Source organism: Strix aluco, chromosome 14, assembly GCF_031877795.1.
Source record: "Strix aluco isolate bStrAlu1 chromosome 14, bStrAlu1.hap1, whole genome shotgun sequence".
Lineage (NCBI taxonomy): Eukaryota > Metazoa > Chordata > Aves > Strigiformes > Strigidae > Strix > Strix aluco.
In genome coordinates, this window is record NC_133944.1 from 16,249,513 (window position 1) to 16,267,651 (window position 18,139).

Sequence of the window (18,139 nt, forward strand, 5' to 3'; positions counted from 1 at the left end):
AGTGACAAATCTAAGTCAGGTTATGCTCTGTAATAAACATCATCTTCGGGCCCCCTCATCCTGTGCATTTTTCAAGGCCTTTTTCCCTTTCCTCTGTACCTCTGAATGCTGGAAGTGGAGCCACTGCTTCGCAGGGAGCCCAGCATGGGGCCAGGCGGGACCAGAGCACCAGAGAGCGGCATAACAAAGGTAAAACTAGAAGAGGAGTGAAGTGCTCCTCACTGTACTCAAAGGAGGCTTATGGTTACTGCTTCCCTAGCTTAGGACAATGCAAGGCTAGGGGTACCCAGGCAAAAATAACTCCAAATTTCACAGGCCATGATTACAGCCTCAGCCATGGTACTGCACAGTATGTAATGCAGAGGCACAGAGAATCACTCTCAAATGTCAGGATGCAAATGGTTAATATTGCTCACCAGAAGTCCTTCTCATGATAAGGATTCAAGGGATAAAGGGGGTTAAATAACTTAAACTGAAATCTTGTTCTCCTGCAGTGATACAGGCTGCTGTTAAAAGCGTGTAAAAGAGATGAGGGACTGATGAATTTTTCTTTACATGGAAAAACAACAGTTTTGATACCGCAGAAAAACTTGTAGTGCTTCCTCGTCATAGGAAGGAAATTCTTCTAAAGCTTTGTTGGCACTGTCCTTGTACTCCCCTCGCTCAGCGGTTTTTGTCCTTGGGCACACACTAGCAGACCGGCCAGGCAGGGGGACTCCAGCAAAGGGCACCAACTCCAGCTTATCCCTCATGGCCCTGGCTGGGCAAGGTGCCTCTGCAGCACCCACGAACCACAGGGGCCGAGACCAGGGTGGCGATTCATTTTATTGTACAGATTGGAATAAAAATCTATTTTAAGATTTTATATGCCTTCAAATAACGTTCTCGTTGGTGTAGTTACCAAGCATAAACTAAATAAGAGCTCTGTAATCTCTAAAACACAATACTTATTTTTTACCAGAAGGGTGGAAGTGGGGAGGGAAGAATGTAAAAATGAAAACAAACGAGTATATTTCTTGTGAGATCTGCACTACAGATGAAATGCAAAGCAAGTCTCCCTCTCCCTAGAGAGTCTTTTTTCAAGAGGGAGAATAATAATAATGTAGTAATAATAAGCACTTATATAGCGCTTTACATTTTCAAAGAGCTGTGTAAACATCAACTAATGGGACACGGTAGAATAAGTAGTGTCTAAAATGAGTTTATGTACTGCATTATATTTTTCTACAAAGTGGCTGGGACTGTTTTTAAAATTAAATTCCCCCACATATTGATACTTGTGCAAATGGATTTTCTTTAAAGAAGCGCAACAAATACATTTCTGTATTAGTTATACTCCACAACCTGCATATTTCCAAATTCTGACTCAAAGCAAATTGTTTAGACAGTTTCATAGACACAAAACACATTTTACTTTGTAAGAAGAATAGGTGCACTAACACCTTAGGATGATATATCAATACACTTTCAGGCACATGCCACTGTTCAAGAAAAAGTAACACGCAAGATAAGAAGTCGTTTCTCTCTTAAAGCTTCCTTTGATTAAACAAGAAATACTGAGTGCTGTTACTATTGCTACCTTGCGGACAGAAGAGCAAGGCAACCAGCGCCTTCTCAGTAAGAGATCACCTGGCAAGGACAAAAGTCCCTATACTGCAGCTATAAAGCAAGCACCACTTTCTAGTTTTTCCTGTTAATTCTACTCTATAAAACATCTCCTAGATTAGGGAAGATGAAACAACCACAAAGCAAACCCGAATATTACAACATGAACTATAATATTGGTGTTCCATTTCACTTTTACCTATCCATCATTTCACAGCATTTAATAAATTCACTCTACTCTCCAAGGGACAAATGTTATACCCTCTTTGCATACAATCGAGATGGAAAAAATATTGGGGGGGGGGGGGGGGGGGGAATTAAGTGACACATGCGCATTCATCAAGGAGCTGTGGCAGAGGCAGAAGAGAAGGCAGGAGGGGAGAAATCTGACTCCGAGTCTCTTCTAACAGCCTGGAGTACCTTACTATTTTGCAAACTTTTTGTTCTTTATTATCAATAATTCGCTTTATAGCAAACCTGTGTGCATCTGGCATGAGCCACAGCCCAGTGTGCTATGCCTGTGTAAGCACAGAATAAAAAGGCTTCACAAGACTGAAGTGATTGAGGAATTATTTTTTTTTTCTGATATTCTCAAGCTAGGAATCAAACGCAAGTCAAAAACGGCATGCTGAATATATCTACCTTTAGGCATGCGCTTAACTGTAAGTATATGAGTAATCCCAATGGTTTCAGTTTTGGGGATTTTAATAGTTGTATGGTTTTCATAACTACAGGAAAAACCCTTTCCAACAAACTGCCAGTGTGACTCCCTGTTGTACTACACCACAATTACTGGAACATATTTGGTATTTCTCAAGAGGTTCAGATAATGAAGAATCCTCCAAATTTTCTATTAGCCCAAACTTAGGAATTCTGCATCAGGGAGTTAACAGCAGAAGAGACAATGTATGTTAGGTATTGCAAAGGAGAGAGAGAGACAGAAATATTTATAAAATGTAAAGCTTTTTTTTTTTTGTTAAAGTAAGGTTGTTCGAGAGCCCAGACTGCAGCCCAATCAATGCTATTGCACAAGCAAGCCGAGTTATTTAAAGATCTTACTCTCTTTTATTCCTTTATATGAGACAACATTTCTTCATATTTTTCACACCAAAATGTTTTCCCAAATCTGAACAAGATTAATAATACATAGGAAAGCACACAAGAAACCACCCTATTTTATTCTTTGATAGACTATTGGTTTAACATTGAATCACAAGCTTTTCCTAAAAAAAACACATCAGTAGTTACACTTACAAGGAACATTTTTTTAAAAGCAAGGAAAGGTACAATGTTGTGGTTGCTTTGGGGGTTTTGTTTGTTGCTTTTCCTGGCAAACAGCCAATTCTTTTACTTCCTATGTCTAAAAATAAGCAAACAAGGGGGGGGGGGGGGGGGGGGGGGAGGAATAGCCCTTCCCAGCAGGGAAAACCATCGAAATTTGCCACATCAGAAAAAAAATCAAGTAAGAACGCAAACAAGCACAAGCCATTGCCACAACACTAACGACCAGGCCGGGCCCCAACTGGGTGGACCCAAGGACAGTGTTTTGGGCAGCGGGGGCTTTGTCCTTCACAAAGTCACTGCCTCGTTACAACTCCAGAAATGTGAGCCAGCCTACACACAAGGCTATAGGACACAGCAGTATTTGAGTCAACCATAATCAAAATTCACCCGTAAGAAAAAAGCCTGTATGAAGTAGCAAACCATCATATCTCCCATCATCCAAGTGCAGGAGACAGACCAGCACCTGCCAGAGGACCATCTGGTGTTTAAGTGCCAGGATTAGCAGGAGCACCCGCTTGGTGATGTGCACCCATGGTGACACAGCCTATGGGGCAAGCTAAAGGCAGAATTAACAAATCTCCCTTTTTCTTGAGATACATAATCTAATTTCTTAGTGACATTATTTCCCCTAAGTTACAACAGAGAAGAAAACTGACCCAGCAATGCTGCCTCATGCAAGGCTGTTGCCAACAACTTCCACCAGCACATGAGCAGTGAAAGACACCAGCCAAACTCTGATCTCTGGGTGCCTTCCCTCTTCCCCGCAACACAAGCTCCCTCGCTCTCTGCTTTGCATTGTTCTTGAAGCACGGCTGCCCACTCAGCTGGGATCCCCATCCAGAGAGGGATGAGGAGCAGCACCCAGCCACCGCAGCAGGACACCACGGAGCACTCCACAGCTCACACCTCCACTGGGACACACTGGGAACGGGGAGGGAGCAGTGAGCAGTTGTGCAACTCGAGTCTATTCTTCATGACTTCCAGTGAACTTCTTCAGGCTGTACTCATGTGGTTTTGCATCCTTCACTTCAACACAGATTTGAGCATTTGCTTCAACAGTAATTTCTTGGACACAGCTGCGGAGATTCTGCAAACTGCCCCTTAGCCCACTGCAGATGCAGATGCACACCCACATCCCATGTGAGCAGCCACAGTCCAACCTTCCCAGCAGAGGCTCTTTTCAGAAAGGTTTGACCCAAACTGATGGCACTCAAACGCTGCCAAGGAAGATTGCCCTGCCCTGCTTGCCCAGTACTGACACACACTAGACCTGCCCACGGCGAGTGGACAGCTACAGGGTTACTTTTCCGATGGGCTGGTGGGTAAAATCAGCTCCTAAGAGTCCTTTGCTAGGTAGGCAGCAGGACTAGGAGCCAGAAACAGAGAGAGAACAAAACCCATCGGATTAGCCCTCACCTCGTGCAGCAGCAGGCACAGCCACAGGACTGAGCCAGGCAGCCAGGAGGCAAAAACCAGGGTTTCACAGGCTGACCGTAAGGTAACAGCAGCCCTGAACCGACCAGGATTCATGTCCGTGCTCCCTTCCAGAGCAGTGGGGTTTAACATACGCCAATTTGCAGACTGCATTTAAGCCAGGGGCTGGTGTGTGTTTTTCCAACATGGCAACATCAAATTAAAAAAAAAATCTTCAGAAGAAAAACGAATCTGTTGGGATGTGTCAATAAAAGAAAATCGAGTCAAGCAAGCAGTAGACATTAAGAAAGACAGAAGAGCAGATAAATTCCCTCTAATAAGAACACCAACAGCCTTCAGCTTCCCAAAGCAGTGGGACAATTCCACCATGTCTCCTCCTTGCTGTTGCCTTGGCAGGTCCCACCATGAGCTGAGCAGTGGCAGAGGCTGGACTTCGGGCACACAGTCCCACAGGTAGGCCATGTCCTGCCCCCTCCTCTCCTGCCTGCTTCCCTCCCCAAAGGCTTGACTGACCCAGGGATCTCCTAACACACTCCAGGGTTGTAGTTCTCCATAACTGCAAGGAGAGAAGCCAGCAAAGATTCAAGGGAGGAAAAACCAGTAAAGAGGCGTTCACTTGTGGAGGAAAAGCTACCCATAGATATTCTCTCAAAGCAAAATACTCTCAAGCTCCGAGGTAGGAGAGATGCTGTGGGAAGGGAAGCAAAGCTGCTAAAAGGACTCTACCGACATTTTCACAGGCTACAGATATTAGGAAGAAAACAGGAGAGAAGGAAGGCAGAGAGGACACTGTCACAAGGTTAGTTATGCACAATAATACCTTCATATAAGACAGGATTATTTCCTACTTTATTAATTTTCAGCTGCCTAGGTGATACAAGCATTCAAATACCATGGTGAAGGGTAGCTGCCTCTACCTGGCCGGGGCAGCTATAACAGCAGCAGCTGCTCTCCTGGGTGGTGAGGTGCTGAGAACAGCCAGCTTTCCTGCCAGTCCCACAGCCGGGCTAGTTTTCCTTCAACCCATCATCAGGTGTCTGTAGATTAAAAATCAAAGTTCTTGATTTCTATCTCAAGATAAGCTTTCATTAGGTGGTTTGAGGTTTGCTAGGAGACAAGCTGCATTTGTCAGCTGGGACACATGTCGTCCCCGGTGCTCCGACAAACATGAACAGTGGAAGAGGCCGTAGGACATGCAGCCAGATGAGACGCTATTCTCCAAAATAAAATCTGTAGAAGCAATATTGCATTTTTTAAAGATTAATTTAAAGGGAGTTTTCCAGCAGCACTCTGAGTGATAGCACAAAGAAACAATTTTTCTTCCTTCTTCCTCAACATTGCTGGACAGAGAGCTTCAAGCAGCCCCTGCTCTGGAGGCAGCCAGGACCTCCCAAGCCACTGGAGACAACAGTTTCTCTACCTGCCTTTTTGTTTGCTCAGGTTTTGCGCTGCATTGGCTTTGCTTGTGCCAATCAGACAGCAGCAGGTTTTAAGCCACTGGTCTGATGTCTTCAGCTGCGCTACTGACAGCTACGACACACAGAACATTTCTTGGATGGCCGTGTGTGGGGATACAAAAACCTCATTTACAACTTGGCATCTCAAGGAGGACAGGGTGGTTCAGCAGCAGGTGACAAATTAAAAGCTCATTTTTCTATGCATTTTCTTTGGAGCCACATTTTGAATACAGACCCACTGGCAAGGAGAAAAAAAAAAAATCATAGCTGAGATGTCTCTTTATGAAAATATGCGTTTGGTCTTCGGGTGAATTCCTGGTGCATGTCAGAGCGCCCCGCAAACCCCGCTCGCGGGAGATCTGCCTGCATGCTGCTAACAGCCCCACCACTGAAGCAGCATCTTTCTGCCAACTTCAGGGGGGTTTTGTCCCCCTGGGTTGCTGGAGCAGCAGCTCCTGCTGCAGCCAGGGATGCCCGGCTGCACAGCCTGGCAGCTCTGCAGGCAGCTCCCCGCTCCGCAGCACCCCTTGGTGCACTGGAAACCAGTCACACAACAGCTCTGCCGAGCATCTCTCAGGGGTGGGTTTTTTCCTGACCCTCACCTTTAAGTTTGGGTTTATTACCGAATTTACTTATATCAAGAAGAATAAAACCAGAAGCTCTGTTGAGTGTTTATTTAAGACCAAAAATAGTAATCAAAAGAAACCAAATGGGAGCTTTAAAATAAATCTCACTTATCTGTTACCAAGCAGGAGAGAAATTAGGAAAGAAAACACCCTTGAAATAAAGGGAATCAAATCAGTGGACTCATACACGAGCATTAGATGAGACTCAGTTCAAGATCCAAAGACAAGCATTCACAGTTTCATTTTAAAATGGCTCATAATATATTGTACCATACTACTAAAGGATGCTCAGAATTAGACTGAAAGTATTTCTTTATCTTTAAAAAAATTGTCTCAAGGCAGCAACTTTCTCACCCAGAGTTGCCTACTACATTCCCCACAAAGTATCACTGCCAGAAACACACCATTTTTGCCATATAAATCCATCATAAACATAAATAAGGTGCAATTCACACACAGCCCTCCTTCTCTACTTCTCCATCCCAGTATTTTCAATACTCTGCCACATCCCACATGCCCTCTGGGGGAACAGTCTGGTCAGTAAAAGCAAAGAAATTATGAAGGGCAAGGCATGCCATTTTCCTAGAAATAAAGGAGGCCACGAGCAAATCACCCGACTGAAATGCATCCACAGAATTCAGCAATAAATAATATACAAGCTATACAAGCTTGTCATCACTATGTAATCCAGTATATCTCTACTCATGTGAGTAATCTAATGAAGCAATAGAAATTTGAGTAAGAGCTTGAATAAGTAAATTAAAGCAAAGCTGCATTTACCTATCAAGCAAAATAGCCTGAAGGCTGCTGCTTTTTTCAGAGCAGAAGGGAAGCTCGTGCATCACAAAAACTTCCTTGCGTCTTGCAACCATGTTAGCTGGTCTAACAAAAGATACTACCTATTCCTCTAGACCTTCTCTTTCATGTCCATGTGAACACACATCATATATTATATGTATTTGCGTGCATTCACATAATAAGTGTTGCAAGCCTACTTTTTCCAATTACCACCCTGACCTCTGCCTCCCTCCAAAAACCCTGAACAATTAGGAGTTCTCACAGGCCAAGTTCAGATGCTGCCATGATCATAAAATAGTTGAAACTTCCAGAACTAATGACTGCAATCACAGTTGTCCTCAAATGTCTCTACATTAAACAGAAAACAGCCATAAACCACAACAAATACACTCCTCCAGACGAGACAGCACTATCACTATTAAGAGCAGAAAGCTACTTTGTTTAGGTGTTTTACATTTCTAGTGTTTTCTTTTCTGCTTATGCTTAATCATACCCTTCTCCATGGAGTTGGGAGTCACTTTCAAATCTGTTCCTTCTCTCAGTCTTTAAACTAAAAGTTAAAAATAACATAGATGCAGCTCCGGGTAAGTAAACCTCTGTGCCAAAACTTTGCATCTAATCATCAGGCACCCTCCCTACTCAAATGCCAGTAACAGATTTCCCAGTTTCCCTATTTTATTTCCATCTTCCTCTGTTTAGCATTTCTGGTTCCCCAAGTATTAAGTTCATCCTTCAACCATGTGTTTTATCTACCTCCTTTTAGTTTTCTGATTTTGAGGACAGGAGATGGAAAGAACACAGAATCAGTCAGTTTTGCTCATGTAGATCTGTACCTGCTTACATTAACAGATGTTAAACACAACCCAGGTCTCTTAGGCTTCCTGCAGTGCCATCAGGGGAGCCCACAGCACTGCTGCATCCTCTGCACCCTGAACCTTTCCAGCGCTCTCCTAGAAATCCCCCCAGCAACAATCTCACAGAGCAGAAGAAGCAGGAGATGCCCTCTGCAGCACTGGATACCAAGTGACTATTTCCGTCAGAACTCTTTATTTCTCTTGCTCTTTCAAATGTAATGCAACAAATGAGAACAAAATCCCATCCCCACTAAGGTCAGTAAGAAACACAACCACCAAAACAAGACAGAGGTTTCACCCCGTGGCTGATCTAAGCTTAGGACTACTCACAGCCCTCCAACATCAACCGGAATCTTGATTAACACCCTTCGTTCTCCAGCAGATTCAAGGAGATTAGACTTACACTGCTAGCTTACATTTAAGCATCCAATCCAGCTTCAATAAGTGGCAAGGGGAAAAAAACCTGTATTCACACTAAAAGCTGCAAAAATGGGTTCTATATGCTTACCCCATGAAGGACCTCATCTCTGCATCACACCAAACACCCTCTTTTCAAAAGGCACAGCAAATGTGTCTTTATTAACCTTATCTTCATTACCACCATGTGAAGCAAGTTCCAGCAACCCCCAGGTGGAGGCTTGGCTAACCTGCCTCAATGGTAACCCAGAAAAACCTCATCTCAGCCAGGTGGGCATCATCAAGAAATGAGCAGAGCTGCTAATTTCAGTGCCAGTCCTGGCAGAGGTTGCCTGGAGCCTCACCCCCACCTCTAAGTTACCTGTAGGCAAATGCTACATAAACCCAGTAACAGCTTTTTTTGAGTCCAATCGATTGAGTGGTTAAACTTGTACAGTCAGCAGACAACCAAGGGAGGCATATATTTTAATGGTAGATGTGGAAACAAAGGAATTTTGATTAGCCTTGGGACTGAAGGGGGTAAAAATACTGGTTTAGGATTTTCCCAGGATATGCATATTAAGAGCTTGTCTTTTTGCCCTCTGTGTAATTTTTTTTTAATATTTGGAAAGCAGAATTAGGCCACATTTGACCAAACCTCCAGAGCCTAGCAGGAACCAACAGAGACTGGTGCACAGCAACTTGTTAACTCTTGTACTTTTACTCATAACAGGATTTCACTAGTGAGCAACACATTTTCTGTAGTGCTATCAGAGGCTTAAGCAAACTGTTTCTCTACAAGCAGGGACTTTTCCCTCTGCTTCGCTTTAAAACCTGAACGCATTGTTTACTTTCTCTAATATGAACTGGAAATAACTTCTGCGTAAAGAAACTCCAACTGTTACACTTCTGAAGCAGCCTTCGTTATCAGTACCAGACTCAAGGAGAACACGACTGCGGGTGATGCTACAAAGAGAGCTGAGATCAACCCCACTAGAAATTGCCCAGGAGAACACGCAGGTAGGGTGGGTTTAAATGAGACCACGACTGAGATTATTTCACCCCCGGCATACCCAAGCGAGCCCTTCAGGTCTCCTGAGTGGCCTTTATCCAGCGAAGGAAACACTCCTCTGCCACAAAGGCTGCCTTACATTTGTACTTGCCACACTCCGCTGCGGTAGCAATAAGTCCTTTACTGTTTGTTCAGCTCTTGAAAGTCCTGTAAAGCATTCACCATTCACCTGTCATACTGCACAAACTGAGCCCTTTGAAATGAAAATCTAAAAGTAAATGTGTTAGTCAACGGCTGCTGCTGCAACAAGCAGTGCCCGACACCAGCGCGAGCCTTCAGGCAGGTAATTCACTTCAACACGAGACTGGCAAACAACAGTATGTTTTATTTAATTAGGATGAACAGAAGAGATAAACCTCACAGCAGGGCAGGTAATGACAACATTTCAAAAATAATTCATGCCCAGGTAACAAAAGGGCAAATTTCAATTACATAAAAAGCTAAAAAGTTGACTTAATACATCCAAGGGGGAAAAGAAAAAAAAATTAATAATTGTCCTGCATATGATTAACAAGTGGCATTTACAAGCTCTGCAAATTGGTCTTTCTGTTGCCTAATCTGTGGCTAGAAAGGAAAAGGTTTTCTTTCTAAGCAAATGCAAACAATATAATGAAGCTACCTCTTATCGCTAGATTTAGATGGGTATTGCAGTGCTATCCGAAATAAGTCATACAGTGGAAAGCTAATGCCACACACCAATTCATTGTACCGCAACGAGATTTGTGAGCCCGTTCCAAACAGCATCACCCAGTTCCCAACCCCATCGGGTCCCTTTGTTTGCATTTTAGAAAACAAACCACTGCAAGAGGTCGAAGCTCGAGCCTCCTGTAGCTGGAAATGTCACAAGAGACCATTTAGTCTCTGCACATCCTCCTACTCCCTAGAATAAAGCGACTCCGATAAACCACCATAATTCACTGCTGCACGTATATATACATCTAGGTGTTGTCAAGAAGATGTAGTACTTAAAACTCACATCACCTTACTTGTCTAAGAGAACAAGGAACCAGCTTCTCTGCATTTAGTAATGGACATCAGGAAAGAAAATGCACAACAACCTACTCCTGGGCTCTAAAAGTATGTTGAATAAATGCACGCGCTACAGAGAGCTCGGAGCTGGTCCTCACTTGGCTCCAGCTCCCGCCTGCACCCTCCGAGTCCACGTCCACCAGCGCGCACACCAGAACCAGACCCTCCCCTCCACCACCATTTGCCAGTCAAGATTTAGCAGGAGTCTGTAACAGGTTTTATATTAGTAGCATTTCATTACTCCAGCACATTTACTAGGATAAAAGGGAACATAATAGCCATCCTTTTTCAGAGGCATTTAAGGAGAATACCGATGAAGTGATGAGGGGTTGGTGGAAGCATTTTTATAAGACAGTTCAATTATTGTGGGTAATTAATAATCTTTTGTCTAAGAGAATATTATAACACATGAGGAAATTTATTATCTTTTAGAGATTGCAGCCTAACGCATGAGACCAAGAGATTTTTTTTATTTTTTAAAAAAAGTGTGGTTTGCATTTTTCAAATGTTGTAACGAACTAAAACTGATTTCACAAACTGGAATTGGGACGACATAAATTAACTAGTTCAGTAAAAATAACAAACAATTAAGAGCGCATTTGTCAAAATAGAAGTAAACATTAATTCTATGGTATGAGAAAGTATCGTCATTCACAGAGCCAGCAGGTGAGCTAGGTTTTTTAAAAGCATTTACTATAATAACTGATCATTGGGTGCCACCCCACACACTTGGTTTAGTTAATTTAACCAGGCTGAAACCACCTACCCAGGTTTAACCTAAAAGTTAATTTGGCACCAAACAATAGATAAAACCAAGCCAAAGCCCCATCTATGATAAGACAATTTGTATTTACACAAGCTTAACGCATCTACAAAACATCATTTTTATATCCAATTCAGAGGATGGCATGAACATCTGCTTTCACTTCAAGACATTAATTTTCAATTATTGAAGAAAAACAAAATAAATCCTGACAAATTACTGGTAACTGTAGAATCTTTTGTTACTCTATTAGTTTATAACAGTAATTTAGAAATCCTACAATTAACGTCCTAACAAGAGCTCTCTGATTATTTTTTTGCACATGTCATCTGAAGCAATTCAGCAGTGAATGATGTTCTTTAACTTGCACTGATTGTACACAAACATTTTTGAAGAAAAAAATCAGGCGTTCTGCGAGAGCCATTACCGTTACATGGTCGTTATTTTTCATTGATGGCTTTAGACGTAGCATCACTAAAAAGATGAGATTTCTATTTTCTCCTTGTTCATATTTAAACCCTTTGCGTTACCGTTCCCGCTCTTCAATTTTTGGCCACATTTACTTGTTATATTCACTGAGACCAGTGGGAACAGGCCACAATTAAAAGGTGTTTGCACACAGGCAGGAGTTTCAATCAGTAAAACCAGTTAAATACCACCCAGATCCCGTCCAGTAAAGCATACCGGAGGGAGAGAAAGGCATGAAAATGGGACTTGTGGAGTTCAGGGGAGAACGCTGCTAGGCTTGTAGCAAAATACACAGGCAAAAATTAAAAACTGCAGGCTAATCCCTGAAGGCAGTGCTCGGTATACTGCATGGATTCAAACGCTCTCAGGGCACCAGCCCCACAATGAAACACCAACATCTCCAATTATTCCTAATCCCCCAAAAGCTACACTTGATAAAGAACAATCAAAAGCATAATCTTATTTGATATGAGTTTTATCAATTTTAGCTGCTGCTTTCACTGTATCAATAAAATTCCATGGAAACTTGAATGAACTGTAAAATTAAAGGATAATCGCACAAGTCTCTTGTATTTGGCAATTATGATTATACTTGTCAAAATTTAATTTGTAGAATGTACTGTTCCAGTACCTTCAGGTTCTTCTCTATCAACTGGGAAAAAAGGAAAATTATATCTTTAAGACAAGTATGAAAGACATTGTTACTTCCACAGTCAACTCTGTAACTGAGCTCCGACATTGTATAATTGACTTTGCAAGCAGAACAACAGCAATATAACAAAGAAAATGTCAGTGTTTTCACAGCGCTAATCTATAGCACTAGGAGGGCCTCCTGCTGTCAGCCAGAGCTGACAATACAATAGCTTTCAAAGGGATATTACCATCACGCTTTTATTCTTGACATCAATCAAGACAAAGAGAATCCTTTTCACAAGACATTCAAAATCAAACCTTTGTATGAGCAGATAGGTAAAACAGCATTCCTTTAAAGAAGATCATTCATAGCAATCAACTAATTGGAACTCAGCAAATGGTTGAAGTATTTTTATTTACTTTGCAGATAACGAAGTAGCAAGCAACCCCCCTTTTCTCGTCTTGACTGACACAAATGAGGCAGGTAGGGTGTGAATCAAAAGTTTCTATCAGCATTTTTTGCCAGCTGAAAGCAAAAAAAATATGACAGCAATTCTGCAACTCCAAGTAGGATAACAAATCTAGACTTAATTAGTGCATTCTTTTGCAAAACAGTTTGATTACCGACTAGCATGTTTATGCACAAAATACCCTTCCAAGCTGACAGCAATTTGCAGAACTGTCAAATTCAGCAACCAAAGTGCATCTGATGCTTAAAACCTTGTGCCAAGGCGAGCCCAGTCCCCACAAATTGCAATCGAGTAATTCCTCAATTACAGTTACATGGGACTGGAAACCTACGAGTTTCTGTGACCAGCATCTCAGCACTTCACGTTCCAGAACCGCTTCCAAAGGCCCCAAGCTGTAGCACGAGAAGCTGCAGTTTAATCAGCAGGAATGATGAACGCCTGCCTTCCTCAGCCCCCACAGCCACTGGGTGCCGGCCGCTCCCCAGAGCTGGCAGCACAGAACAAACTTTTAAGGACATTGGTGTTAACATCACTCCCCGTCACTCGTAACGGGGGACAGACTGTGTGTTTTGATGTTCACAACTGTGTTACGGTTCTGGGGTTCAGGACCACGTGGTTTTAATGACACTGAGTAAGGTACAACTCTTCCTTTCAGACAACTGAAAAAGCCCTCAGCAGATGTGGTTACTGGCAGCGGGGCAAAAGAAGAGTATGTGCCGAGGAAAATTACTTTCATGGGCTTCGTTTGTGATGTGAAGTAAAGCTTCAGAACAGGCCAGTGTTTTACACCACCACTGCTACCACCACCACACTGTCACCGAAGCGTTTATTTTGTAAGCCAACAAAGACTTAACCCCTCCTACTCCGTCCTCGTTGATCTGAAACGACCCTCCTTTAAGCCAAGTAGAACTTTGTCCCCAGCCACCAGCTACCAGGTTAGTACCTTCAAGTTTGCACAAACTAATGGCCAAAACAAATCAGCGTATTGTATTGCAAATCATAAATCCCACGTCAGGGGGAAGTCCATGGCTGCTGCTGGAGTTACAGCTGCAGGAATTACTGCAAGTTTCTGCCAGGCTCAACCTGAGACCTGGTAATACAGCACAGGGGCCACATGACCTGCAGCTCTGCCAGCATCCAGTTTTGCTTTGCAATCACTTCATTTTAAATAACGTGCATCTAGGAGTTGTCAACATGTGATACTTCTGTCAAAGTCAGCCACTTCTTTAAAGTCAGCATCCCTTCCCGTTAACATGCAGGCAACTTGCCTTTTGCATGCAGAATAGTCCCTTTCATCAGAGGCAAACACTGATTCTATTTTAATGTGTAATCTTTCTGAATGAAAAAGGATGCACAAATCTCAGTAGTGGTTAATAAATAGCAAAGCTGCTATACAAAGTGAAATAAATATACGGAAAAGAGAAAAATGGTAAATTATTTTAAGTCCTAAATGCTACACATACATCCACATAATTTATGCTTGTTTTCTTCTCAGTTGAATTGGGAAACCTGTGACCTCAGAGTGCCTTTATTTATTACATCTCAATTATTTCCATGGAAACGTGTACTGTGGCAATCTACTGGGTTGCCAGCTCCCTAGACCACAAAATGTATATGACGGACTTTTTAAAAGCAGACGATACAGATGAATATAAAGAAAGGAAGAAATTCTTTATCCTACGTACACGTATGAGTTGCCTCCTATCATCCAAAATTTCACCCAGATTCAGCTCATTCCTTAGACTCCCTGTTCGTATGCTCATGCTAAGACCTGTAATTTACAGCCAGTTTATGCTGAAGCTGAAAACACATTTTTTTGTGCCTAGAGACTACAGAAATATTTAGAATCTTTAAAAACTGGGCTTCACCCAGCTCACTGTTGCAAAGACCTTCTAGATATTTCTACATTACAGGGATACTATTTCTTAGTTATGACTTGCCACTAAGTTACCTGCTTCGATTCATAAAAATGCTCTTGTAAACAGTGATCAGGTCTGTACTAGAATTAGGGTCAAATTTTCATTATAAAGTATCAATCCCTTGCAAGAGATACTGCTGCCTAAAAAGTAATGAGGTAGAAAACAAATTACTAATAAATGGTAAATATCTAATGTTATTATGGCACGAGATGTCAATGTTTACTAACAGAGCTTCTAGGGCAAACACGGTTTTCACTGGCACAGAACTATTTCCTGAACGTTAAATGTGACACTTTAGCACAGAAAAATATTTTAAACTCTAGAGGCCTGGCCACTAAACGTGATCCCCTCATCCGAGGGAAGTCGTGACCCAAGGCCTGCACCACTGTTCTCAAACTGCGATCCTTTTAGTTTCAAACAACGTATTTCAGAGCATCCCCTAGAAATAGCTCTAGCTCTGCCCTTTCTTCTGCCCGCGGACTGTAACATTCATCTACCAATTACTGAAGTAGCTCCTTTAGCAGAGATTGTCTGGGATTGCGGAGGGTCACAACGCCACGCTGCAAACTGCTCCACAGCACAATGCTAAAAGGTACTGTTAGTCCGGGGGAAAAATGATTAAGGGTTTTGTATAAAGATGAAGGACTGACTTTACAAAAACTTCATAAACATTTGAAGCACGTACGACTTACATTGCACTCATCTGCTAAATAGTGGATATTTCACAAATAATATAAAATGGCTCTGGATGGGGTTTCAATTCGTTCTTTAGCTGGTCGATTAACTGCATGCTAATTTTGTCCACCCACAAGTTATTTAATTATGAACGCTTTAGTCTTGTTGTTTCATCTTTTGGGCATCCGAAGTTATGATCCTTTTGTGCTTCTACAACAAAGCCCCCCGGACCTCTGAGTTTGCGACTTCTGCTTTGTGCAGAGGACAATAAAACCTTACCCAACATCAGCTAACCTCCTCGTGGCTGGGAGCGAAAGGCTTCGGAAATCACGCCTTCCCCTCTCGCACCCATTCACTTAAAAGTCAAAAAGCTGGCAAGGCGTGTAATACGGCGTGGGGCTGGTCCCGGCCCTCCCTTTACGTTTGGCCAGCAGCTGTTTTCTGATGGAGGTAAACAGGAGGTTTTAAACGCCCCTTCACTGTGGATGGTGAAGAATACGGGAAGTTTAATGCTTAACCTTTATTAATGCAGCTCTTCCTATACGTGGCTATTGTTTCTTCAAGCCCGAGCAAGTTTTCAAGCCCTATCTATCAAACCGGGTTTAATTCTCCCCTTCTTTCACCCCCCCTTACGCGCATTGGACAGCGGGAGGAAACAGACGGCGCTACTATTCCCAATCATAAAGAAACATTAATTTCAAGCTAACCGGCTAAAACACGAGTGTGCTCCGTTCCTCCCTTCCCCAGCCCACTGATGCGCCGCCGCACCCGAGCATCACCGCGAAACTTTCCTCCCTCCCCTCCTCAACGAGGCTACCGGCTTCTTCCAGCAATTATCGCGACACGTGTCGCCAGCGAGTCTCGGCCGGCACCGCGGTACCCACGCACCCCCCCCCCCCGGAACGGACGGCGGGCGGGCGGGCTCCCCACGCGGGGAGCCCGCCCGCCCGCCGTCCGTTCCGGGGGGGGGGGTGTGGTGTTGTGTGCTCCGCCACACCGGCCCGTACCGGGGGGGTGGGGGGGGGGATTTGCAATCCCCGCCAAGCCGGGACCCGGCCCTGATTGGCCGCGTCGCGGCGGCGGAGGCGGCGGCGGCGGCGGCTGCCCGGGGCCGGGCGGCGGGGGCCGGCGGAGGATGCCTTACCTTTCACCGAGCGGGGCTTGGCTTGCTTCCTCCTGGACATGTCCGGGCGCCGTGGCTCGTCCTCCTCCTCCTCGTCTTCCTCCCGGTCCCTGCCTTCCCTTCCTCTCCCTGCTTTCTCTCTCTCTCTCTCTCCCCCCCCCCCCCCCCCAACCTCCAAACTTTGCGAGGCGAAGCGGCAGCAGCAGCAGCGGGATCGATTATTTGATTTTCTCACTTCTTTTGCCTGTTGCAATGCGGCAAGTTCAACTCCTTTTTCCACCCCCTCGGGCACCTTCCCCCCGGGGAAAAAAAAAAAATAAAAAAATAATAAAATCACAGGCGCAACAGTTGCAATTTTTTTTTCCCTTTTTTTTTTTTCTTCCTTTCCCCCCCTCCCTTGGATGTGCAAATACTACCGACGCAAAACGAGCCCGGCCCGCGCCCCCACCCGCCTTTTTGTTCTCTTTAAAGTTTGCAGGCGCCCTGCGGCTCTCAGTCCGGCTCGCACTTTCAGAATAATAAAAAAAAGAGCAAAAGAAAAAAAAAAAAAAAAAAAAAGCAGAGCCCCGCGCGGGGTCCCTGGGTTTGGGGTGGGGGAGGGCGCGCGGGGAGAATTGAGTGTCTAGACCCACGCCGAGCGCCGGCCCCGGCAATCCGGGGCGCTCCGGGGGTGCGACCTCGTTGCGATTTTCCTAAATCCTCCCCCGGCTGCGCTCGGCCCCCTCCCTCCCGCTCTGCCCGCTCGCCCGCGGCTGCCTCTGCCTTCCTCGCCCCCGCCGCTGGCCGGGGAGGGCGACGAGTCCTTTTTTACGCTGGCCGCGGGGCCCGAGGGGCGGCCGGCCCGTGTCCCCGGCGCGGCGCGGCCGGCCGTGCGCGGCGCGGAGCTGGGCGGGCGGGCGGGCGGGATCCCCGCGGCCGGCCGCGCTCGCCGCCGCCTTCCCCTGCACGCACGCACTTCGCGGAACAAGGTAAGTGCTTCTTTGCATCGATGCCGGGGCCGCTAGCTGCCTCCATGGGTTAGTCGCTGGAAGGTGGCACCGCTCCTGCCTTCATCGCTGCCGCTGCTGCCGCTGCTGCCCTGGGTTTTTATTTTCTTTAGCTCTCGCCAGCCTCCCTCTCTTTTCTTTGTCCTGGCTCCTTTTCCTCCTCCTGATCTTGCTGCTGGGGCTGCAGTGCAGACACACATAATAAAGCCAGGCTTGGCTGGAAATGTAGCTGAGTCCCAGCAGGAGGATGTGAGGAGTGGAGTCCCGGCGGGGGAGCGCTCTGATCCCGTAGGGAGCCCCGCGCAGCCTGCGCCGATCAGACGGAGAGAGAGCCAACAGCACCGAGCCATGGACGGCCCGGGAAATACAGCGGCCGCCCGCAAAACGCGGACCGCCGCCGCGGACCGGACTCGCCGCCGCCGCGCGGAGCGGCGCGGAACCGCGCGGAGCCGCCCCCCCCCGCGCCCCGCCCGGCCGGCGGTGGTTCCGCGGCCGGTCCCGCAGCGCGCAGTCCCCCGCCGAGGCGGGTCCGGTTGCCTTTCATGTG

The 18,139-nt window shown here is 45.2% G+C and overlaps 1 protein-coding gene across 2 annotated transcripts in view; it reads right to left on the reverse strand.

Moving 5' to 3' along the window:
* ZNF423 (zinc finger protein 423) overlaps nt 1–17,913 on the reverse strand; it is a 236,299-nt gene extending 218,386 nt beyond the window's left edge. The window contains exon 1 of one of the 2 annotated variants that reach the window (XM_074839633.1): nt 16,628–17,913. In XM_074839633.1, the coding sequence (XP_074695734.1) occupies nt 16,628–16,667 (40 nt within the window). In that variant the 5' untranslated portion in view covers nt 16,668–17,913. The remainder of the gene's footprint in view (nt 1–16,627) is intronic. The other variant, XM_074839634.1, reaches the window with a different exon arrangement.
* Between the last annotated feature and the right edge of the window lie 226 nt (nt 17,914–18,139).